This window comes from Cydia splendana, chromosome 1 (assembly GCF_910591565.1).
Source record: "Cydia splendana chromosome 1, ilCydSple1.2, whole genome shotgun sequence".
In the NCBI taxonomy this organism is placed as follows: domain Eukaryota; kingdom Metazoa; phylum Arthropoda; class Insecta; order Lepidoptera; family Tortricidae; genus Cydia; species Cydia splendana.
The window spans coordinates 14,769,343-14,796,137 of NC_085960.1; the positions used below are offsets into that span (position 1 = coordinate 14,769,343).

General features: G+C 33.2%; 1 protein-coding gene and 1 long non-coding RNA gene across 2 annotated transcripts in view; both read left to right on the plus strand.

Moving 5' to 3' along the window:
- Positions 1-26,795, plus strand: part of LOC134796630 (uncharacterized) — a 207,278-nt gene that overhangs the window by 75,572 nt on the left and 104,911 nt on the right. The window lies entirely within an intron of this gene.
- LOC134798100 (uncharacterized) lies at positions 12,614-15,476 on the plus strand. The gene is made up of 4 exons (XM_063770442.1): positions 12,614-13,318; positions 13,559-13,636; positions 14,166-14,313; positions 15,291-15,476. The coding sequence occupies exons 1-4, from the start codon at positions 12,614-12,616 to the stop codon at positions 15,461-15,463; spliced, it is 1,104 nt and encodes a 367-aa protein (XP_063626512.1). The 3' UTR covers positions 15,464-15,476.

The window sequence follows — 26,795 nt, forward strand, 5'->3', positions numbered from 1 at the left end:
CCTTCAGGTACGGAACCCTAGTATGAGTGTAATAGATTTGTAACCGGTCAGCAATGTGAGTCCCTTGGAGAAGCAGAGGTCTAGTCTAAACCCCCACTTACCATCGGCATTAACAGCCTTGTATTCTTGTTTGCCACCAACATGTCATATTAAAACATATTAATAAAAATTTACTCGGTCAACAATGTGAGTCCCTTGGAGAAGCAGAGGTCTAATCTAAACTCCCACTTACCATCGGCATTAACAGCCTTGTATTCTTGTTTGCCACCAACATGTCATATTAAAACATATTAATAAAAATTTACTCGGTCAACAATGTGAGTCCCTTGGAGAATCAGAGGTCTAGTCTAAACTCCCACTTACCATCGGCATTAACAGCCTTGTATGAGTTGTATGCTTGTTTGCCACCAACATGCCATGTTAAAACATATTAATAAAAATTTACTCGGTCAGCAATGTGAGTCCCTTGGAGAAGCAGAGGTCTAGCCTAAACTCCCACTTACCATCGGCATTAACAGCCTTGTATGCTTGTTTGCCACCAACATGTCATATTAAAACATATTAATAAAAATTTACTCGGTCAGCAATGTGAGTCCCTTGGAGAAGCAGAGGTCTAGTCTAAACTCCCACTTACCATTGGCATTAACAGCCTTGTATGCTTGTTTGCCACCAACATGTCATATTAAAACATATTAATAAAAATTTACTCGGTCAGCAATGTGAGTCCCTTGGAGAAGCAGAGGTCTAGTCTAAACTCCCACTTACCATCGGCATTAACAGCCTTGTATGCTTGTTTGCCACCAACATGTCATATTAAAACATATTAATAAAAATTTACTTATTTCATCAGTCATATCCAGCCTAGCATTGCATTGGCCCCGCTTAAATATTTCTTTAATTTGTTTTTAGTATTTGTTGTTATAGCGGCAACAGAAATACATCATTTGTGAAAATTGAAACTGTCTAGTTAATCTAGTTATCACGGTTCATGAGATCTTGAGATACAGCCTGGTGACAGACAGACGGACAGCAGAGTCTTAATATTTAATAGGGTCCCGTTTTTACCCTATGGGTACGCAACCCTAAAAAGTGACCAAGGCCTCCAGTGCCCTAGGCTGGAATCAAAGCAGCGTCCTCTGCTATTGCAGCAGGTGCCTGTGCCATTCTGCCACCGGGCCACCCACGGCGGCATAGGTCGAATTTTTCCAAGGATACTTATGCACTACTTACTGAAGGTTTATGGAGCCTCGCCATCCCTAAGCCTAAATTAAATATTTTCTGAAAATAATTTGTTTTGATCTAATAACATATTGGAGTCCTCGTAATAGGGGTCCCGTTTTTGCCCTTTGGCTACAGAACCCTAAAAATCACTATGACTCTGAAATTTTAGCAGGAATTAATATTTTTTTTGTTGTCACCTGTCAAATTAGAATAGAATAGAGTAGAATAGCCTTTATTGACCAAAAAATTAAATTTCAGCACATATTACATTTAAATAAATTCACATTTCATTTATATCAATTAGTTTCAATATTTTTTCCTTAGTAACTTTATTAAATAATTTTTATGTCATTGCTTTTTAATAATTATTTCAGTCTGCCTTCTTGGCATAGGCCTCCCCCAGCTCTCTCCACAGCTCTCTATCCCTTGCCGTCCCTATCCAATTAGGTCCCGCATGCTTCTTTATGTCATCCGACCACCTCATTATTGGTCTCCCTTCTCTCCTTTTTCCATCTCTAGGATACCATTCCGCTTCCTCTCTATCCCACTTATCTTTACCTTCCCTTGCCATATGTCCAGCCCAACCTGTTGCAGTCAAAAGTGTGAACTGGCCAAAGAACTTTTAACCGACAAAAACAGGCAAAACTGCTTTGACTGAGCATGTTGGTCAAAAGTAGTTTTACCTGAAAATCATACCTATTTCTGGCAGCAGTTTCGTTTTTAGGGCGTAGCAAAAAAAAAATAACCCTAACCTACCTATCTCTGGGAACAGTTTAGTTTTTTGGGCGTAGCAAAAAAATAACCCTAACCTACCTATCTCTGCGAGTACTTTTGACTGATAGTAACAGTCACAACACAATTACTATTAACCAATGATTTTCAGGTATAACTACTTTTGACCAACATGCTCAGTCAAAAGCAGTTTTGCCTGTTTTTGTCGGTTAAAAGTTCTTTTGACCAGTTCACACTTTTGACTGCGACATATATACTATCTATATATCTTATTATATTTAATCTTATATTCAACTTACATTGACTCCGGAGATAACTTATTAGCTTTATGCAGTTGACTTTCCAATTCACCGATACACCTCAAATTTGATTCATAGTCTAAAGCACAGTTATTAAATATGTCCACAATACACTGTAGCTTTTTGCACTGTTTCACACTGGCAATGTACTTAATTAGAGTGTGTTACAGTCAGCTGGCACTTAACTCAAAGTTTCTTTGAACAACGTCATTTTCATCTCGCTCACTTATTAGTTTATCACAGCTGCTTCAAGGTTGCTTTCACTTGCATTTCCAGGTAGCTAGTAGTGCCTTGACATGTAAGAATATTTGGAATCATTCTGAAATATTAAAATACAACTGAGAGACCGATGTTTATACTAAACACAATACACCCATGGAACGCTTTGAAGTTCAAATCTCGTTACGTTACGATGGCGTTTGCACTTTGCACTATGTTCGGTGACTATTTTTTATTGTTAACACACACAATACACTATTTAACAGGTTTTTATCACGTCTGGAGTACCGGATAAAGTATTTTCGAATAACAGCCGTCGTTGACGTCTAGGCAGTGTTGCTATCGTCTTAAAAGCCGTAACAGACTATCGCACGTTCTGGCTTAAAAACAAATTTATGTAATAATTATACCGGTATACATATCCATATGAAACGAAACTTAATGCAAATAATAACCATTATACATACCGGAAAGTCATCAAATAAACAGTAATATTCGTCTTGCTTTTTATTTAAAAAAAAAACGACCAACCTAACTTGTAAGCATGTTTGCAGTTTCTAAACGCAACGCATAGCTGTCAAATGTCAACCAACAAATTGAGCCTTTAGTATTGTTTGTCGAAATTTTTTCACTTTTAAATGCAAAATACGCGACAATACGAATTTTGCGGATATATGTTCTCGATTCAAAAGTGTTATTTTTTTACGCTCTTTTGTTTGAGCATAATTTAATTTGTTTCTACCGTCAAAGCCGCTCGCGTTTATATATAAGGATGCGTGTACGTGCTGTTCTCTGAAAATCTTCAAGAAAAAATAAAGGCTAGACCAGCACTAAGTACTAGCAAGTTTTTGCGGCTTTGGAGACCGAGATGAAGCTTACAGGCCAATAGCGTTGTGGCCTGGTTATTGTTATGTATACCTATGTATCGAATGTTTTATAAATTTACTATAAAAAGCAATGTTTTATTTCGATTAGGTCTACATTTTGTGCATATTGCATATCTGAAGTATTTTCGTACTAAACTTGAAACTTTCGTTGAAACTAAATAAAATAATTATTCCAAATGTACAGTCACCTGCAATTTATGTTACACAACGAAGGCCGCAAAAATATCTGACACGATCTTATTTGTAGAACCATAAGAGCATGTCACATATTTTTGCGACCTTCGAAGAGTAGGTACCGTCATTACTCATTATCATCAACTTTGCCCGCTTTTTTTTTTAAACACGAATTTCTCAAAAAAAATCACATCATATGACTTTTTTTGCTCAGCACGTCCATTGTGATCAAACGCATCAGTTTATGTGAAGAAAACATTTTTTATCGTGTTTTTACCTATTTTTTGCGTTTTAGAGGGCGGGCAAATAAAAAAATATCCGGGGTTTTCGCCAACATTGCCCACGTCAATTTGGTATTCAAATACAGCTCGTATATATGATGATGATGTCTAAGGATCACTTAAAGGTTTTGGGCAATCCTACCATTCCCTGTTAATAACTTAGCGATAAGTGTAAAAACTTTTAAATAAATTTGCTGGGCAATGTTGCCTACCCGTTTTTGCCCATTTCCAAATAAGGCTCGCCTAAGCATTTTACAAAGGCTAGGGTTGTCACTTTTGAGAAAATCTGTTACAATAGTTTAATGACCAAAAATATGATTTTTGTTGTGTTTTCATTCGTTAACGGGATGAAACATCTAAATAAAGGATAATAAGACAAATTAAATACAGTATATATTTATAAACTTATTTTATTATTATTATTAATTCATTTATTCATATAAACAATTACAATGATACATATATACAATAAATGCGCCAAACTGTAGTAACCAGTTTGTTGGCGCGCCGCCCTCAACTCTTACTTAATATTAAGGTAAATGTTTACAATCTTGACTTATATACTATTGTTAGTAGAAAAGAAAGCATGCATTTTTTAACTATTTATATTGTTATTGATATTTTAATATGTACATGATTGTGGAATGATTTTATAATTTTCTAGGTAAGTATGTATTTGAAATTATTACTTTTTAGGTAAGTATATTTCCAACATCTCCAGTTTTAACTTTCTTTTAAACGCTGCTTTTGTAATATTTTCATTTACAGACAGAAATCTAATGTTATTATAAATCCGAGGAGTTATATAGTGTAATGTTCTTTCCCCATAGTAATTACAACATTGTGGTTCGAGATATTGTGCACGCCTGTCAGCTCTTAACAACCTATCGTTTAGCCGTCTAGGCATTTTATGGTCGTTGCACCCATATTGGTCTACGGCCACAAGATACCTAAACTTTTCTTGAACAGGGAGGACCCCACACTTCCCATATAGCTGATCGTAGTCACCTTTACACTTATTCTTTTCTTTTTTACCTACAAGCATTTTTAAAAACCTTATTTGTAATGATTTAATCTTGCTTATATAGGTAGGAAAGGTCCTCCCGTACACACTTAGACCGTAGGTTATTAATGATTCTACTAGCGCATGGTAAACTACAAACAGTGTTTTTTTGCTGACTACGTTTTGAAGGTGGTAAAATTTCCCTATCAATATTCTAAGTTTATTACATAGATAATAAATATGATTTTTCCAGCTAAAATTGACATCTACCGTTAGCCCAAGATATTTATACTCATTTACGGATTCCAGTCGAGTACAGGTACAGGCAGTTTTATCATTATGGAGGCAGCCGTAGGTATGACCAATAATTGATATTTGTGAACCTTTTTTTTGCATGTACGGCGAGCACACGTGCATTATTTTCGTTTTGTTTATGTTTAAGATAATTCCGTTGTCATGTGACCACATTAGAATATTATCAAAATCGATTTGTATTTTTCTTTCGACTTCATGTAGGTCCTTGTCTGCATATATCAGACATGTATCGTCAGCATACATGTATGTCTGGCAGTACTGTATGACATTACTAAGGCTGTTGACATGCATGATGTATCCAACCGGGCCATAGACTGACCCAGTCGGCACACCAGACGTCACGCACGCGAGCTCACCGGACACTCCGTTTACAACAGTCTGCAGGGTTCTGTCACTTAGGTAATTTTTAAAGAAGGTATTTACTGGGCCTTGGATTCCGCATTCAGACATCGACTTTAATAAGAGATTATGGTCCAAAGTGTCGAATGCTTTTTTGAAGTCAATAAATAACATACCAACATGCATTCTATCGTTGAGATATCCATTTACAGTATCGGCAAAACGGGACAATGCCGTTGTTGTACTTCGGCCCGGCCTAAACCCATGCTGCGAATCCGCAATAATGCCGTTTGTTTCTAAAAAAGTACTGATCTGTTCGACTAGAACTTTCTCGACAATTTTATTCATTATTGACAGAATGGCTATAGGCCGGTAGTTAGTATAATCGAGGTGGCTTCCTTGTTTGTAAATGGGCCTTATAATGGCAGTTTTTAGCTTAGTTGGGTAATCTCTTTAGTGTACAAACATAACCTTCTTTTACTTGCGAAGTTGGGTAAATTAGATGAAAGTGACAACCCTAATCCGTTTTTGGTGGTGGGCAATGTTGGTATGGATGCCAAATTACCGGATTACTTTGCCCACCGCTAAAACTTTTGTGTATTTAGGCCTTATTAGTTTAAATCTCAATAGACATAATCTATGCTTCATGTGTTATAACTGAAACCCGGAAATATTTGTCAAAGGGTTCTCAATTTTTTCTACTTGCACTTGCAAAATTGATAAATAATGATTTATCAATTTTTTGCCCGCCGAAATATACCCTACATTAGACAACTCGCTCAAACTCAAAATTCCCAAGTCAAGTTATGCACAAGTTTGGCATATACTTTGTCAGAAATATAACCAATTTTCTACTAAAAACAGCAGGGTGGCCATAACTATTATCAATTTTTCTTCATTAACGAATTTGTTTAAAATTGTCGTTTTGGGCAAAGTTTCCCTGGAGGCAAAGTTGGCGCTAATGACGTAACATATTATTGCAGGTGACTGTACATAAATGTTTCGGTGATTTTGAGATTATTTTCCAGGTTAGTTTACTAACAATCAAGTTATGCAGATACCGATTTCGTGAACGTATAAGTAGTAAGGTACCGCTATTGTTTAGCGATACCGATTAATTTTGAAGGTAAAACTATACCGGTTGAAATATAAAGATATTAAAATTACAGCAGGGACAATCATTTTTTATAGGTGTACCTAAACCATCATTGGCCGAGCGTTAGCAAAGGTCTCCGTTTCAGCTTGGGCAAAAATGCTTTTGTATGTTCTCCTTTGCAGATCACATTTCTCAACTGATTCTCGTGAAAATTTGTAAGCAGGTTCGATAGAACTATTCTGTTTCGCTTTATCCGCCAAAATGGAATTGCCACCCTGCTGAAACTTTATTTATTTAAATTCCTATTGTTTGGATTTTGCACCTTATGAAAAACCGTATAGAGTAGTAAATAACATTTTACATCTGACTTAATGACATCTTGTTTTATTCGCTTTAATTGTACAAAACGCGTATCTCGACAAAGCAATAGTAGGTAGTAGAACAGTCAACAATCAAATGAATTAAATAGGTACGTCACGTGTGACATGAACAGACAAGGAAAGCAAGATTTAATGCATTGTTTCTCTTTCATCTTTAAATGGAATGCTTTTACCCTCAAAGGAGGCTAGTGGTCAATACTAAACTAAAAGTCCAATCTTAAAAAAACATGATGGGTCACTGACCTGTCCCAGTAAAGTGAGGTAGTGTGCGTGAAGTGCGCTTGTGTGTGAAATGGGGTAAATTGACAGAATCTGATATTTTACCCACCGCTACCGTCGCCTTAATAAACGAGGGAGGCTCCGCCGTTTGAAGTATGCGAGGACTTACTACCGTTAACAATAGCAATCGAGTGGCCTGTAGTGGATAATAGCGATCATTACATGGACATCTTTTGTCTGTCCGTATGTCCCTAATTGACCAGCAGCCATGACAACGGGTGGTACCTAATTGGGACTCATGCGAAATTCTATTATGATTATGACTATCATGTTCAGTTTTAAGAATTGACTAGTTGTAAGTTTTATTCAATTGTAGGTAAGAAACAATAACTTTCCTGACTCCAATTCTACGTGCTATTGAGAGTAGCCGGCTATTATATTATTATTGTTATATTATTCTGAAATTATGGCGAACATCCTTTATTCTTTATTCTTTACTCTTTATTCATGCAAAGACGGAGTATAAGTTTACAGCTATAGCCAAGACACTTATACTGTTAATACATATGTAGTCAGTATCATAAAATTTGTACACTTGTGTTACGCACAATACACTTTTCGAACTATATCTAGAGTTAAACATACCTACATATTATTATTACTAAGTTACATAGAGATAAAAAAAAACTGATAATTATTAAGTGACATAGGTAGAGTTTAAAAAAATCCTGATACTACGTTGTAGGGACGGCCACTTGTCTGCGAATATGTCTGCGTTTTGGACTGTAGCTATGAATTTATTTAGTAATTCTATTGCTCGTATCCTTAAAACTTGTAGAAAAAATAATAAGTAAATACGGAAATTATTCTAGAAACGTCATTTTGTCATACTTAACCTTAAGGTACATTTTCATTAAATGAAGAGTGTCTACAGCATTAAATAAAAATATGTGTACTGAAACGAACTAAAGGAGAATCAAAGTACTGAGACAAAGTATGAATTATTATACCTGTGATTAAAAGTAAAGTAAAGTTTTAACCCCTTACTGCATATAATAAAAAATATTTGTTGAAATTTGAACTTTAATAGCTGTCAATAGAGTTAAATATTTATCCGCCATATATGGCTTCGTATGCGGTAAGGGGTTAAAGTAATGTAGGCTTTTTGGACGTACAATAATCTGGCAATTTCGTTAAAGCGTTTAAAGTAACGTATCACGAAATATCCTGTCCTTCCCTACCTGTAAAACGAAAGACAAAGTGAACTTACCACCAAAGGGATTACCGCGCGGATTACGCTTTCTTTTACTTTTTTTATATAATTGAGCGCTTTGAGCTTGAAAGTTTTAAAGTCCTTTGCTGTTTGGCGGAGTGTTTTGCAGGCAATGACCGGGAAGCCATCGCGGTGAGTTGTGCAAATTTCAGGTAGAGGAGAGTTAACCGCCTGATTCAAAATTTAATATAAGTCAAAAATTAGCTCTAGATACGATATGGATCGGATATGTCAGTTGTTTCTTCAAACAAAAAATAAGTAAATATACGTAGTAGATTATAAGAATTATTTACTAAAATGCCGTGTCCCGAATTAGTTATGCCTAATACTACTTATAGATAGCTCTCAAACACGCAATACTTAATTATAATGGTTTAGATAATTTCCCATAGTGTTTTACTAATATCAAATGAGTGAAATATAAATTAATCACAATTGTCAGGATCGCATTAATAATATGTAATTTACACAAGTTTTGTGGTTTTGTAAAACCCGCAAAATAAAAATAGTACAAATATACCACATCTAACCTAAATTTTACTCTGCGTATGCACAGACGTAATCCGGCACTTGTGCCGTAAGTAGAAAATTGTACCGACTAACTTCCTTTGTCCGCTGACCACTCGGCGATTTTTTACTATTTGGCTCAATGACTAAGAAACTTAGGAGCTATAACGTGCACTCGAGTATTTCCCGTGAATAGCTCACTTATCTTATGTTGCTTACTTATGTAAATGTAAGTAATATTATTTTACTTGATACGTATTCTGATTGTAATAACAGGGCATGAATTTGATCTGGATTTGTTATGGATATGATTAGTTAGTGTCAAAAGTGATGTTTTTGGTTGAAAAAGTGTCACTTTTGACACTGACAGACCATATCTAGAAGAAAGGCAGATCAAAACCATAACATATTATAACAGTCAGAATACGCATCCTGATCTCCTTTTATTTCTAGGTTTGGTACGAATGAAATTCATTCGAGCATTGTATTTTCCTATTTTTATTATTGATCATTATTTGACTTATGCTACTATAGCTAGAATTTTTGATATTACACTTTAGAATATTTACCTACATAAATGTTATAAGCAAACGTCGGACTATAGCGGGCAGTTTGAGGGCAAGGTAAGATTTACAAAAAAATCTTAACTTACGAGTATTATAATGTACCTACACTACATACTAGACTACATCTACACTACATCTTACATTATAATGTACCTAGTATTTGTAACATAGTTAATTAAATTAATTACCCGTTATCATTTATTCATCTTTAATGTGTAAATACTCTTTGAAGTGATGACTGATAGCCCACTGAAGTGGCCACTTAAAAAACAAATAAATAGCTGACATGCGTCATTATGACTGTTGTTCATGAATGTAAATTAAATCAAATATAACACAGACTATTCAATCTTATTTTTATTTAAAATTTAAAGGATATAAAAAAAATAAACACCTAACTAACGTACAGCTTTAGAGCCGTGTTCATAGAACTTGACATGCCCAGTTAACTCATTTGTTCTGTTCTTTTCTCACAGCTGCAATTGTCTGAGTGACGGATAAAGCCAAACGAACTTTTTCGCCATTTTAACTTATGTGTAGTCCAAGTACGTTTATAAATAACGCAGTTAGTTGCTATGATATTTGGAATTTCACATTATAAATACTAGGTACCAAATACTAAGTACAAATACTCGAGAGTGAATTGATTGATTTGCGAACCTTACCTATCATTCTGACATGCCACGAAAATGCCCGCTGGAGTCCGACGTATGGTTATAAGTATGCATTCTCTTATTGACTGTAAAGAAGACAGTAAAATACCTTTCATCCCTTGTGCGAGCAAATTGAAAGCAATGAAGTCGAAACCGTAAGCTCTCAATCATTCAAGTTAACGACAGTAGAGTAGAGGGTCGGTGTGAGTAGAGCGTAGAAGAGACCTTTGGACCTGGCATTTCTTCATTTCACTATGTATGGAATGTACAGGTTTACGTACATTTTGTATCTAGATACCTATTCATTATTACATAAATTCTTAAGAGCACATGGTTTTAATTCACAAGTGTCTTAACTTATAAATTTGCTTGACGTTATATAAAACGGATATTTTGGCAGGTATAGTTTAATTTTAACCGTTCATAAAAAATGTCCTTTAGGGTATTTTTTGTTAACTTTTGTTGGTTATTGATATTCAATGATAGATGCATAATTTGCCGTTGTTTTAGTTTAAGGATGTGACTAAGGGTCGGTTGCACCAAATCGTCTGTCACTGTTAAAGCGTTCGCTAAATTTTATTGTGTGGGAAGTTTCATAGATCTCTGCTGCGTGACGTTGATCAGTCTGTTAACTGTGGTTGGTGCAAAGTTGTCATTGGATTATCTGATGTAAAATGGGTGTGCGGCAAACGCATTGCGTTTAACGCTGCATTTATCGCATAAAACAACCGCACGAGTTTATAATCTCGTGCACTAAAGCTGAAGTAGGTAACTTTTGGCATATTTAGCTATATTTAATTACACAAACGGGTCTACCGCGATATAATTTCATTGTTTTTACCTTTAATTCCGACGTTTCAGCTGAGTTGCACCAGCTGTGGTCACGGAAAGACTGACGTCCCAACAAATGTCAACGGAGATATTAATAAAACACCACTAAACTACCCGAAATTAGTTTATAAAAATGTTCGGGGTAGACAAAGAAATTGCACACAAACAATATAATAAACAATGCGTTAATATGCAATGCGTTGCGGGGTAAACAATGAAATTATATCGCGGTAGACCCGTTTGTGTAATTAAATATGTGTACAAAATGCGAGAGTTTAAAGTGTTATATTTAGCTATGTAAGAGATACCTAGAGTAAGTATTGTAGCGCTAACTCATCCAATTTATTTCGGACATATGCAAGATTCACAAGGCAACAACTTAATAATATAAAAGCCAGCGAAATTGTCGACTCGTTCGACTAATGGCAGGCCCTAAACTATTTATTTTGTCTCGTTTAATGGTTGGTTTTTCTTTTTATTTCATGTACCCGATGCATAATATACATTATGTAGATAGTTAGGTATACGCAAAAAAATACACATGACCCAAAAGTGACCGGTTATGATTGTATTAATTATAGACGTAAATTGAGGAATATTACACATTTTAGGTAAACACGCTCTGCAAAAAACAATCTATGTCAATTTCCTTGATAAAATGGGTGACGTTCGCATGCCGCAATTATGATGTTGAATCCGTCACTCATTTTATGAAGACACCGTCATGTCATGGTATAAATACAAAAAAATATAAGGTTCAATATTTTCGTTGTAAAATACCATAATTATTATCATAAAATCAACATTTGAAGTTTTCTTTGAGACCTTTCATAAGTTTCTTATATGTAATAAAAGAATTGTCTTCCAAATTCTATCAAAATGTCAAGTGCAGTATTGTTCAAAGGCCACCTTTGTTAAACGCAATACATGCCACTCAAAACTGATAGTTGTGTATTGTCGAATAAGGTTCATTTTGTATAAACACGTCGTGCAAAGGCTTTGTGACTCGTGGTCAGTTGACGTCATTTGTATGTGATTTTCGACAGGCTTTGACTATTTACGAGGCATTTACATTACCGTTACTGTATTTAAACCAAATTCAAACATAATATATCAATATTATACTGTAAGTAACACACTCTTGTAATATGTCGTAATGTTGAATACAAACCAAGAACATCACTCTGCATAATATTTTTATTTAGTTAGAAGAAATACACGTAAATACTGTACACAACACAGGTTTACAAAAATAAATTAAAGTAATGGAAGTAAAAAGACGAACTTATCACTATAAAGGATCTCTTCCAGCTAACCTTCGAGAAGGTGAGAGGAAAACTCGAGATAGACAAACTTACGGGATGTACAGTAATATTTAAAATGTACAGTACAGTATTATATAAAATCAGAAAATATTCGATGTCTATAAGTAAGTAGGTTTCTACGGTACCTCGTATGTATGTTTGTTTAATAATTGGGCATTAAACATAAAGACCTTAACAAGAAAGCAAATAGGTATTTTCAACATGTCAGGTCCAACTTATCGTCAAACCTACCGCAACACTGCGAGTAGTACAGACCGCGAGCAACGCACCAATTAACTTGTTAAAATTACGAAATGCCCCCCAAAATTGTGAACATAACATCACAATCAAAAATTAATCTTGTGAAACTTTATAAATCAATATTAATTATGCTTCTTATATGTGGATTTGATTTCAATGTCTGGAAATTCAAATTACTTTTGAGAATATGTGTGACATTATATTGTATTTTTCTAATAACTGTTAACATAATCACTAATTTCACTTGTTGCCCTGGACAAGAGTTTCCTGTGGCTTGGTCTGTTGTGGAATACACAGCTACGGTGATACTGACCTTGGTTTTTAAGAATCAAATCGCCAATTACTTTAAAAAATTAACTGACCTTGATACGTACTTGAGAATCGGTAATAAATACTACATAAACTACAAAACGAAAATATTTTTTTACACATTTGTACTCTGGTCGATTAGATTTATTTATACTATCTTGTATTGGATCTGGTTTCCTTATTACGAAAATGTGACTTTATTTGTGATCTCCCAGTTTTCATTGATTGCTCTCGATTTAAATAGAGTGTGGAGGTTTGTGTTATTTGATATGACGCGTTACCGACTGAAAATGCTCCGCCGTCGCGTGGAAGAGCTGAAAAATCATAATTTCTTTTGTTACGTAAGCAATTATAAAACATTAAAGCAGACGAGGATACGCTTTTGTTTACATTTGTACAAAAGCCTAGCCGATGCAGTTGATGTAATAATGCCAGAACTACATGCATCAGTAAGTAAATAAATGTATTTTTATTTCTCTTAAAAGACTGCAAAAATTGTCGTTAATCGCTATGAATGTTATCAGTAAAAGATGAATTGCAAATTTAATATCAGCAGGTACTTATGTAATAATGGCAGGCTAAATTCATATTACTACAGTGTTACGTACTGTTATATTTCCTTTATAAACAAATTTCATAAACATCATCTGTGTGTTCAAAAGTAATAAATGGATATTTTACTATTTCAGCTCTTCATCAGTATAGTGTGCACATTGCCAAAACTAATAATGAATGCTTATCACATCTTGCTGGTAATTGAACATTTGGTACGTATTTATGATTGTTTTGGCTCGTTTTTTTTTGATAATTTTTTAGACAGTTACAACCTACTTTACTAAATATTTTCACTATAGCACTCACCTTATTTGTTAACTATTTATCGCACTTTTTAACTGAGTAATATGTTAATCACTAAAAATGTAGGAAGACTGCAAGTATACAAGTAAACTTCATGGTGTTTAAATCGTAGCTCCAAAATAAAAGTACATACAAACAAACAATCCTAGTGACCATTGTAATAAGTAAAACTAAAAGGTCAAGGTTCATTCGCTTAACTTATCTCTGTCATATTTTACCATAAGTTCTAAAGGGGCCCACAGATTACCAGTTCGCCGGACGATATCAGCCTGTCAGTTGTTCGGAGTTGTCAAATTTTGCGTTTAACTGACAGGCTGATATCGTGCGGCGAACTGGTAATCTGTGGGCCCCTTAAGATTGCAAAACTCACGACATAAAACAATTGCTATGAGGCTAGGATCTTACTTCTGGAGGTGAAACTCTTGTGACGTGACGTAGGAGCCGTACCCGACCGTGGGGTTCACGGCCCTCCACGTGACGCAGGTGACGCTGTTCATCTTCGCGCCGTGCGTGGTGGTGGAGCTGTACGCGGTGGAGGTGGAGCGCATGCGGCTACTGCTTTTACACAAGCTGTTCGATGATCCTGGTAAATAAAATCCTATTCTATTATGTTTATGCTTTGTTTCTTGAAATATTTAAATAAAAGTAATCAAAATTTACCCTCAAATGGCTCCTTAACATTACTTATACTTACTTACGTTGAGGGTAGATGAAAACATTACATGATCAAATAATGTAGGTTAAAGTCAGGTCGTTCAGTGACAGATCCAGGCGGTTTTGTATTTGGTTGGTAACCCATAAATATTATAACTACCCGAAAATGTCCAAATTGTTTGTTTACTTTTATTTAAATACCTAAAGATACAGACAGAATACAATTGTATGTTATATTGTATTATAGTTTTATAGTGTTATTGTAGTACAATTAAAATATATTTGTGGGTTGCGAAAATAGAGTATGAGTAACGGATTGAACGTTCAAATCGCAACACCAACCACATCGCCCGCTTCAGGGTTGCAACAGTAACGCTGCAACAGTAAAAGTGACATACGAATGTCAACTACAGCTACATTACTGCTGCGGCTTCGTTGTTGTCGCCACATTATCTGTCAATTTCAATAAAATAAGTGTCGAGTGCCGCCGCATTACTTCCGCGATTTTGACGTTCAATCCATCACACATTTTATCAAGGATATTGACAGATACAGCGACGGCAACAACGACGCCGCAACAGTAATTCAGCTGCAGTTGACATCCGAATGTCACCTTAATGCTGCTGCGATCGTAATCCGAACATCACCATTATTTGCAGCAGAGATGTGCAAGTTCCAAAAAGTCGGAAATTCTCTCGGAATCTTGAAGAGTTTACAGAAATATAAGAAATTTTACGTTTCGGAAAGTTATAATCCCCAATCCCCATACAAAAATGTGAGAAATTTGTGATATCCTCCTATGTGAAAAACTTCGCAATATTGGAAAGTTTCTGTCAGCACATCTGTATGCAGCTCAGTCGCCGCACCGTTGGAAAGTGAAATTAAAAATCTAATCTAATTATTTTTCAGATGAGACGGTGAAAGAAGACGTGAATTTATTCCTGCGTTACACTGAAGTTCGTCCGTTCCGGTTCTATTTGTGGCGCGTGCTTCCCATCTCCATTATGCTGCCGCTGGAGTTGCTCAACTTGTGTACTACTTACGTCATAGTTCTTATCAATTTCACTCATCTTTATGGTTGAAATATTGTTACATCGTTTACAATTATTAACTCTTTAATAGACCTGATCTACAAAAAAAACAACTTTATCACTTCATAATCCTTAAACTTTTGCATATGAAAAAAATACATAAAGATTATGTCAAACTGTAGTAATTACTGCCTTAAAAAATTGTGGTGTATAAATACAGATTTAATATTCGGTAGGTAATTTATAGGCCAGTTTACTCAAATAAATTCAAATTGTAGAATAATCTTTGGCACTCGATCAAGATGAGCTATTCAAAAGAACTGTTATTATTAAATTTGGACATTTAGTTCACGTGAAATTAGCAGAAATCATTTGAATAACGGTTCAAAAAAACACGATGAATAGTAACGTCGCTACTACTTAACTCTACATTAGGGATGTTTTTATCCACGTGATAAAATAACTGTCACTTTTTAACATCGCGGGATAGAAAGTGACGGACATCGTTTTATCACGCTGTCACATAGACAAGAACGATCATCATATCCGTACAGACTACGACTTTTGTCCTTCAGTTGTCTTTTGCAAAAGGTTTACCTTCTACCTTAACAAAGGTAGACAATTTAAACAAAAATATTCAAGTGACAGGCAGAATATAAATCCTTAAAACTTCTTAAAGCGGGTTTGATGGATTGAATGCACATTTCGCTAACGATTGACCGAGACTTATCGATAGGGGCGGCTTTTTCTCCAGCCAGGGACAGGAACCGGTTACCTTAACCGGGGTTTTTCATAGGGTTATTTTAGAGGTGTTTATAAAAACCCCTACCATAACGGTAACCGCTTAATAAGGTAACACTTTGATTCGGTAACCCTATCAGATCGAGTTAACCTCTGTTACCGGTAACCGAAATAAAAACCCAGTCTATTCAGTTACCTCATTATGAGGTTTTTGACCAGTTCAAACGATTGTAATCTTTACGCACACTTAAATTCAACTTATTATTGAATAACCGAGGTTGGCATGGGCGGTCTATGAAGCCTCCAGCACAAACAAGTTTTTTTGCCTTTCCTTTGTTTATCTTTATACCTTACCTGTGTGGTGTGTTCTTAGGGGCTGTCCATAAATTACGTCATCGATTTTTGACCATTTTTGACCCCCCCCCCCTATAATCATCCAAAAATCATGCTTCAAATGACCCCATTTCCCCTACTTTATCCCCTACATTTACCCTACTTCATGCTACCGTCATCCGATGTCCAGACCCCCCCCCCCTAATTTGAAATGACGTAATTTATGAATAGCCCCTTATTATAAATATTATTATATTATAACTAAAATAATTAAAATAAATAAATTAAATGAAATAAATGAAATAAATGAAATAAATGAAATAAATGAAATAAATGAAATAAATGAAATAAATGAAATAAATGAAATAAATGAAATAAATGAAATAAATGAAATAAATTAAATAAATGAAATAAATGAAATAAATTAAATAAATTAAATAAATTAAATAAATTAAATAAATTAAATAAATTAAATAAATTAAATAAATTAAATAAATTAAATAAATTAAATAAATTAAATAAATTAAATAAATTAAATAAATTAAATAAATTAAATAAATTAAATAAATTAAATAAATTAAATAAATTAAATAAATTAAATAAATTAAATAAAATAAATAAAATAAATAAAATAAATAAAATAAATAAAATAAATAAAATAAATAAAATAAATAAAAAAAATAAAATAAATAAAAAAAAAAAAAAAAAAAAAAAAAAATAAATAAATAAATAAATAAAATAAATAAAATAAATAAAATAAATTAAATAAATTAAATAAATTAAATAAATTAAATAAATTAAATAAATTAAATAAATTAAATAAATTAAATAAATTAAATAAATTAAATAAATTAAATAAATTAAATAAATTAAATAAATTAAATAAATTAAATAAATTAAATAAATTAAATAAATTAAATAAATTAAATAAACTAAATAAACTAAATAAATTAAATAAACTAAATAAACTAAATAAATTAAATAAATTAAATAAATTAAATAAATTAAATAAATTAAATAAATTAAATAAATTAAATAAATTAAATAAATTAAATAAATTAAATAAATTAAATAAATTAAATAAATTAAATAAATGTAATAAAAATTCCTTCTTCCATAACAGCAATATATTTCCTGATCACAATATTCCGTTACAGTTCAATATCCAATCACCTCATGCACTTCACAATCGTCCTCCCTTCACCTCTGCCCGTAACCGAATGCCCGTTAACCGCCATGCCAGTCGTCTTTTATTCTTTCTTCCAACTACCTTCTATTTACAAAGGTCAACTATCAATCACGTTACTTTTAAATTTATTAAATTATAGATTACCAATGATTATTCAACTCTTTATTTCATTAAATCTGTTTCTAATAATTAGTAATTTTAATGAATCTTACACTCGCCCATCCTGACATTGTGCATGTCCTCATGCACAGTCATACTAATCGCGTCTGTCATCTAATCTTACACTCGGCATGTCAAATCATCGGGCATTCAGTAAGAAAATTATTAATCCTTCATTACCCATTTAATACAATTTCTTTGTCTGTCTATATACATTTTTCTTATTATTTATTGAATTAATCTATATCTTCACATAATTATTTCAAATCCAATAAATCCATCTAAATATTTAAGTTTCTATTCAATAATTATACAACAATATACAAAAATTTTTATGCATAAATACATATAAAGTACATTACTTAACATATTCGATTGCTATGTTTTTTTTTTCACTTATTATTTCTCGTCTTTTTTTTTTTTATTCCGTTTGTTTTTTTTTTTTTATCACTCATGACACAAACGTGTCTCACAACATACCATTTTTTTAATCAAATTTTACGTGTAGCACATTATTTCTCTTGTTTTTTTGACATTTTTATTTTTTTAATGTGCTACTTACTGAATCACTCTCATGACACAAACGTGTCTCATCACAACATAACATTCTCTATTTCCGTCTTTTTTTTCATCCAATAATCCAATAATTTAATAATTTAATAATCCAATAATTTAATAATCCAATAATCCAATAATCCAATAATCCAATAATCCAATAATCCAATAATCCAATAATCCAATAATCCAATAATCCAATAATCCAATAATCCAATAATTTAATAATTTAATAAACCAATAATTTAATAAACCAATAATTTAATAATCCAATAATTTAATAATCCAATAATTTAATAATCCAATAATTTAATAATCCAATAATTTAATAATCCAATAATTTAATAATCCAATAATTTAATAATCCAATAATTTAATAATCCAATAATTTAATAATCCAATAATTTAATAATCCAATAATTTAATAATCCAATAATCCAATAATCCAAAAATCCAATAATCCAATAATCCAATAATCCAATAATCCAATAATACAAAAATACAATAATCCAATAATCCAATAATCCAATAATCCAATAATCCAATAATCCAATAATCCAATAATCCAATAATCCAATAATCCAATAATCCAATAATCCAATAATCCAATAACCCTATAATCCAATAATCCATAACCCAATAATCCAATAACCCAATAACCCAATAATCCAATAACCCAATAATCCAATAAGTCAATAATCCAATAACTAAACTCAATAATCCAATAACTAAACTCAATAATCCAATAACTAAACTCAATAATCCAATAACTCAATAATCCAATAACTCAATAATCCAATAACTCAACACAAAAATCCAATAACCCAACACAAAAATCCAATAACTCAACTCAATAATCCAATAACTCAACTCAATAATCCAATAACTCAACTCAATAATCCAATAACTCAACTCAATAATCCAATAAACTCAACTCAATAATCCAATAAACTCAACTCAATAATCCAATACTCTACTCAATAATCCAATAAACTCATCTCAATAATCCAACAAAAACTCATTTCAATAATCCAATAAACTCATTTCAATAATCCAATAAACTCAACTCAATAATCCAATAAACTCATCTCAATAATAAAAAAAAAACTCATTTCAATAATCCAATAAACTCATTTCAATAATCCAATAAACTCATTTCAATAATCCAATAAACTCATTTCAATAATCCAATAAACTCATTTCAATAATCCAATAAACTCAACTCAATAATCCAATAAACTCAACTCAATAATCCAATAAACTCAACTCAATAATCCAATAAACTCAACTCAATAATCCAATAAACTCATTTCAATAATCCAATAAACTCAACTCAATAATCCAATAAACTCAACTCAATAATCCAATAAACTCAACTCAATAATCCAATAAACTCAACTCAATAATCCAATAAACTCAACTCAATAATCCAATAACTCGATAATCCAATAACTCGATAATCCAATAACTCGATAATCCAATAACTCGATAATCCAATAACGCGATAATCCAATAACGCGATAATCCAATAACTCGATAATCCAATAACTCGATAATCCAATAACTCGATAATCCAATAACTCGATAATCCAATAACTCGATAATCCAATAACTCGATAATCCAATAACTCGATAATCCAATAACTCGATAATCCAATAACTCGATAATCCAATAACTCGATAATCCAATAACTCGATAATCCAATAACTCGATAATCCAATAACTCGATAATCCAATAACTCGATAATCCAATAACTCGATAATCCAATAACTCGATAATCCAATAACTCGATAATCCAATAACTCGATAATCCAATAACTCGATAATCCAATAACTCGATAATCCAATAACTCGATAATCCAATAACTCGATAATCCAATAACTCGATAATCCAATAACTCGATAATCCAATAACTCGATAATCCAATAACTCGATAATCCAATAACTCGATAATCCAATAACTCGATAATCCAATAACTCTATAATCCAATAACTCTATAATCCAATAACTCTATAATCCAATAACTCTATAATTCAATAACTCTATAATCCAATAACTCTATAACCCGATAACTCTATAATCCGATAACTCTATAATCCGATAACTCTATAATCCGATAACTATAATCCGATAACTATAATCCGATAACTCTATAATCCAATAACTCTATAATCCAATAACTCTATAATCCAATAACTCTATAATCCAATAACTCTATAATCCAATAACTCTATAATCCAATAACTCTATAATCCAATAACTCTATAATCCAATAACTCTATAATCCAATAACTCTATAATCCAATAACTCTATAATCCAATAACTCTATAATCCAATAACTCTATAATCCAATAACTCTATAATCCAATAACTCTATAATCCAATAACTCTATAATTCAATAACTCTATAATACCTGATCAATCCAGTAACTGATCATTCCAGTAACTGAACAATCCAGTAACTGAACAATCCAGTAACTGATCAATCCAGTAACTATTCAATCCAGTAACTGATCAATCCAGTAACTGATCAATCCAGTAACTGATCAATCCAGTAACTGAACAATCCAGTAACTGATCAATCCAGTAACTGATTAATCCAGTAACTCACTAATCCAGTAACTCATTAATCCGTAACTCATTAATCCGTAACTCTTTAATCCGTAACTCATCAATCCGTAACTCATGAATACGTAACTCATTAATACGTAACTCATTAATACGTAACTCATTAATACGTAACTCATTAATACGTAACTCATTAATACGTAACTCATTAATACGTAACTCATCAATCCGTAACTCATTAATCCGTAACTCATTAATCCGTAACTCATTAATTAAAATAATCCAGCAATTTTATAATTTGATAATATTATACTTATCATCATATGTAGGTATTATCATCATATCGTTATATTACTTGCCACTTAAAGCTTCAGTTGCACCAACCACAATTGACGAATTGATCAACAGCAATCAGCAGAGCTTTGCTTGCTACAATAACCAAGCTAAAATATTTAAAATGCAACGAACTTCTTAAAACCAAGGATACTGAAAGCGAATCAATACACGGTTATAATGAATACTTTACTAGTGTAGGCCCAACCTTGGTTATTCAATCAACACCAGCCACTGTCTGTGTCTGCTGTGTACGCGGAACTGTCCTGTTAGGCCGCACACTTGTGTTAGGGTTAAAGAACAAGTCGGTAATTTTAACCAAACAACTTTACATATACTTGGATTAACTTTGTTTCTAATCTACATTAACGACTTGACTTTCTTGGATCTGACCAATGCAGACGTTGTGCTACGCAGATGACACGGCAATACTATTTCACGGTGCTTCCTGGGATGCAGTAAGCGCCTTCACAGAAAGCGGTCTAGCTTTGGTGACGAACAGGCTTCAATACAATTTGTAACTCTAAACGCAGACTAAACGAGATATGTGTGCGTGTATAAAACAGCTGCTTCCGCCTCGTGATCTCTAAATGTGTCAAAAGTTTATTCATATATTAGTTACCACTGGTACCCTACCAGACGTCATGTAATTGTAAAACAATAGAAAAACTTCGTCTATAAAGTACTTAGGTGTTATTCTGGATGAGCAGACTGACAACCGACAGAGGAAGATGAGAAACTCAACTTTACAGCGTACATTCAAACCACTGTTAAATAGTGTCAGGAAATAACCTAACACTCATTTAAATATCTTCGAAATATCATGGATATACCACAGCGCCAATCAACCTATATTGCCCTAGCTCAACCCATTATTACGTAGGTAGGTACTAATATCGGTGTATAGCGTATAGCGCATCGATCGTTATTGTTTTTTTTTTTTTTTAATATACTAAATTATGAACAAATACTGAAGAAACGTAACTTAGTCTTTCCTTTACCAGCGTTAACGTCACATTTTGCCAAAAGAGGAAACAACCAAGATCAAAACTTATAAATTAGGCTAACGAGCCCCATACAACTAACTTGAGCGAACTACAGGACACCACAGCATTGCTTGGACAACGATTCCACCCCCATAATCTGTGAACCCGTACCTCGAGACAACTTTCGTCAATACAAATAACTTTAAGGTACTGTACCAAAATATTCGCAGTTTAAGCAATAAACGACATCTATTAAAATCTACAACTGAAGACGACAAAGATATACAAGCCATCCGTTCCTGTCCTGTGCGGCTTCCACGTGAAAGCGATCCTGGCCGTGTTGTCCTTCCGTGTTTATCTTCGAAGCCACCTCTCATTGCCTCGGCCGTGTCTGCCGCTGCTGCGGCTTCGCTGGTTGCGACTCCGTCTGTTGTTCCGACCGGGGACTGGCGGCGGTTGCGACTTCGGCTTCGACGTTCTTGTCCATCATCAGATTTCGATTTTCGGTCACGCTCAGGAGTTTTCAAGCGCCGCCTGGATGTTTTTTTTTCCTCATGGTCCATAGTCTGGAACTCGAAAACAACACCAGCAATGGAAGAATTCTAAATCTTTGGATTGTTAATAGTAGACAAATATAAATTGTTCTTATTAAGCTAAATTCAACTGTTTTATTTATTTATTTAATTTACGTTACTGCTTCCGGGGTAGAATGCGGGACGTTTAAAACAGATCTTAAATCCAAAACAGATCCGTATCCCGGTACGGATCCGGAACACAGACTTTTCGAAACGAGAAAATTCTAAAACTGGTACAGAAACGGAATCTAGAACAAATTCGGGATCCGGCACTGATCCGATACCAATCCGGCACGCATCCGGTTCAGATCCAGCACGAATCCAGCAAATGATATACATGCGGTATTAATCCGGCTCAGATCCGGTACCAATCCGGCACGGATCCGGCACCAGTCCGGGACGGATCCGGTACGAATCCAGCACAAATCAGGTATGCATCCGGCACGGTTCCAGTATCCGGCACGGACCCAAATCCAGGAACGCGAGATGGATCCGATATTCGAAACGGTATCCGGAATACAAAACGGGCCGCGTAGCCAAGATGCCAATCGCTTACGCTCCGTAGCGATCGGAACGCAACTGTCACTGTCGCGCTAATATGGAAGAGTGATATAGATACATAATGCTTTTCGTTGTCGAAGCGACAGCGATTGTAACTCCGGCTAGGTCGGCGGGTCGGTAACTACCAGTAAACGTATCATTCCTACTTATTTACAGTCTGAGTAGTTTATAATTTCGAAAACACTTAACCCCGCTATATAATACTGACGTATTGATAAGTAATATTTTGAAAATATGGTAAAAGTTGTAACCAAATAAGCGGTACATACATAGACTAAAAGAATCCGATCTACACCTGTAAATAATCATAAAGGTATCCGAACTATTCAAAATAAAACGGTGTTCCAAAGGTTTCACGCTACCCGCGATGTAATGAATGCTTTAATTATATTATGGATAGTCATTACAGCAAACACTAAAGAAACCTAACTGTTGGTCTTGAAGAGAATACTTGCAGTATAATGCTCTCGAGTGAACGACTAGGCCGAAATGGGTTTACCCAATTATTTTGTTCTTGATAAAATTAACGGTGTCTTTGTTTCTAAGCGCCCGTTAAACATAAACTTCCTAACATAGGATATACGAAATGATAATTAATTTCAACTAAACAACAACCAATATAAGTGTTACTAATATATGTATAGGTATATAATTATAATAATTTTACACCACTGTTACCATTGTAACAACTTAATTGGGCAATTAAGATTTAACTCAATCAGTTCTAATATTAATACCTACATAATATAATACATTCAGGAATACCATACTGACTTGTAGGTACTTACCACTTCTGATCTGTAATAAAAATTCCTTCTTCCATAACAGCAATATATTTCCTGATCACAATATTCCGTTACAGTTCAATATCCAATCACCTCATGCACTTCACAATCGTCCTCCCTTCACCTCTGCCCGTAACCGAATGCCCGTTAACCGCCATGCCAGTCGTCTTTTATTCTTTCTTCCAACTACCTTCTATTTACAAAGGTCAACTATCAATCACGTTACTTTTAAATTTATTAAATTATAGATTACCAATGATTATTCAACTCTTTATTTCATTAAATCTGTTTCTAATAATTAGTAATTTTAATGAATCTTACATAAATTAAATAAATTAAATAAATTAAATAAATTAAATAAATTAAATAAATTAAATAAATTAAATAAATTAAATAAATTAAATAAATTAAATAAATTAAATAAATTAAATAAATTAAATAAATTAAATAAATTAAATAAATTAAATAAATTAAATAAATTAAATAAATTAAATAAATTAAATAAATTAAATAAATTAAATAAATTAAATAAATTAAATAAATTAAACAATTAAATAAATTCAATAAATTAAATAAATAAATTAAATTAAATAAATTTAATAGATAAAGTCAATAAAATCAACAAAATATAAATAAAGTCAATAAAATAAACAATTTTTTTAGTATTTTTTTTTAGTTCTGACGGCACATCACTAAAACTACTTTAATGTAGCAAACCAGTAAGCAACCGATAATAAAGGTTACCATAACTGAATGAAAACCTGTTAAAAACCCTTAACAAAAACCCTATCGCGATGGGGTTTTGAGATTAACTCGGTTAAAGGTTAGGGTTACCGTTTCAATAAGGTTACCATTACAATCAGGTAACAGTATGATAGGGTTACCGAATGATAAGGTAACCGAATCGATTGGGTTACCGAATTGATAGGATTAAGCGTAAAGAGGGGTTTTCCGGTCCTTGTCTCCAGCATATCATAAAGTGAGCATAGCTTTCCTTTGTGGTATTCCATATTTACCATTTCTTAAATGTTTTTACTATTATTAGGAGTTTTTAGAACCTTATAATATCTGTTCTTGTGCTTGGTGTTTGGATTACTAATAATGCTTGCGTCAATATGACGATGGCTAATATAGATATGAATACAATATTAGCACTAATTGACGACTAATGATGCAAATCACTGGATCGGAATCTATTAGCGACCTCGTTACTGAATTTACATAATGTATAGATGTACGCATCATTGCAACGTCATGATTATCGACTTACTTATAATGAGTATGCTTACAAAAGTAAGTGCTAAGTCAACGCATTAGAGTCCTCATTCATTCGAAAGCAGTTTGATAATTTGATTGAATTCAACATGTAACTAGAGCTAGCTGTAAGATGCCTCTAAGCAAGCTCGAGGTTTATAGATAATATTATGATAGTCATAATTGTATACTTAATATTAAATTATAAAAATACGAGGGCGCTTAAACGTCCTCAGGTTGAGACAGATGTAAAATATCTATTCGAATTTTCTACGAGTGTTACGTATTACGGTACAAACTATGTATTGGCATAGTAAATAATGAAAACGAGTATAAGATGCGCCTTACAAAGTGACTAGTTATTATTACTCGTGACTGTAGTAAATCTTTCTTCGTAATTTTCAAATCAACTTTTTCGCGTGTGGAAACCTATACACACTAGTTACACCAATTCAATTTACCAGCTAACAAAGACAAGAAGCATGAAAAAAGATGAGTACGAATTCGCTCCGTTCGTGGCACAGCAATCGAATATCCTGCATTTTGCTTGCATTTTTGCTTGTATTTGTAAACAGCATGTAAACGACTCCTCGATTGTGCCAGTTCTGTTTGCATTTCGCAATTGACTTAGGTTGTGACTTACAGTTATTTAAACATGGCATGCATTGAGTTTAACTACACGTAAAAATTATATCTTGAATATAAAACAAATGTTGTTTGGCCATTTAAATAAGGTATAAAATTGTAAACGTATTGACCGCACTCAATGCATTTCACTAACTCGTAGGTATCGTAATGAACATATATTAAAACACTATAACACGCATATATATTTGATATAGATATGTAGGTCTAGCGCTTAACGCAGACGGTTGTTGAGAAGATATTATGGTTGGAAATGATATGGTTGAGGTAAAATTTACGTAACAAATTTACCATCTACCTTGAGAGAAAACTATCTCCCACAACCATTTAGTCAAATAGCAAATCAGAAAAACGGAAATTTAAAAGGTAATCCTTAGTTGCATTCACTTCAGAGCAGAGTGTAGTTGACGATTCATCTGTATTCAGAATAGTGTTTCTGTAACTTCCTTCTCTTCTGGAACTAAAATCATTGTACGAATTGTCTTGATTTTGAATTTCATTAGCAAACACAGCTACATATATATATATATATTTATGTTCAAGTAAGATTAGCTTTTTAGGCCGAAAATTTCGATGGAAAAAAATCGTATTCATTCGGCAACTGGAGCATTCCACGGGCTGTCCCGTCCAGACGCATTTTATTTCCTGCGTTGCAACTTTTTTGTCGGCATTTAAAGCAGGCGATAATTTTTTT

Excerpts from the sequence above, each read along its gene's own strand:
- LOC134798100 (XM_063770442.1), top strand. The coding sequence starts at position 12,614 with ATGCCCCCCAAAATTGTGAACATAACATCACAATCAAAAATTAATCTT. Across the intron at positions 13,319-13,558 it reads TGCCAGAACTACATGCATCA|CTCTTCATCAGTATAGTGTG; the intron begins GTAAGTAAATAA and ends TTACTATTTCAG. Across the intron at positions 13,637-14,165 it reads TGCTGGTAATTGAACATTTG|GAGCCGTACCCGACCGTGGG; the intron begins GTACGTATTTAT and ends GACGTGACGTAG.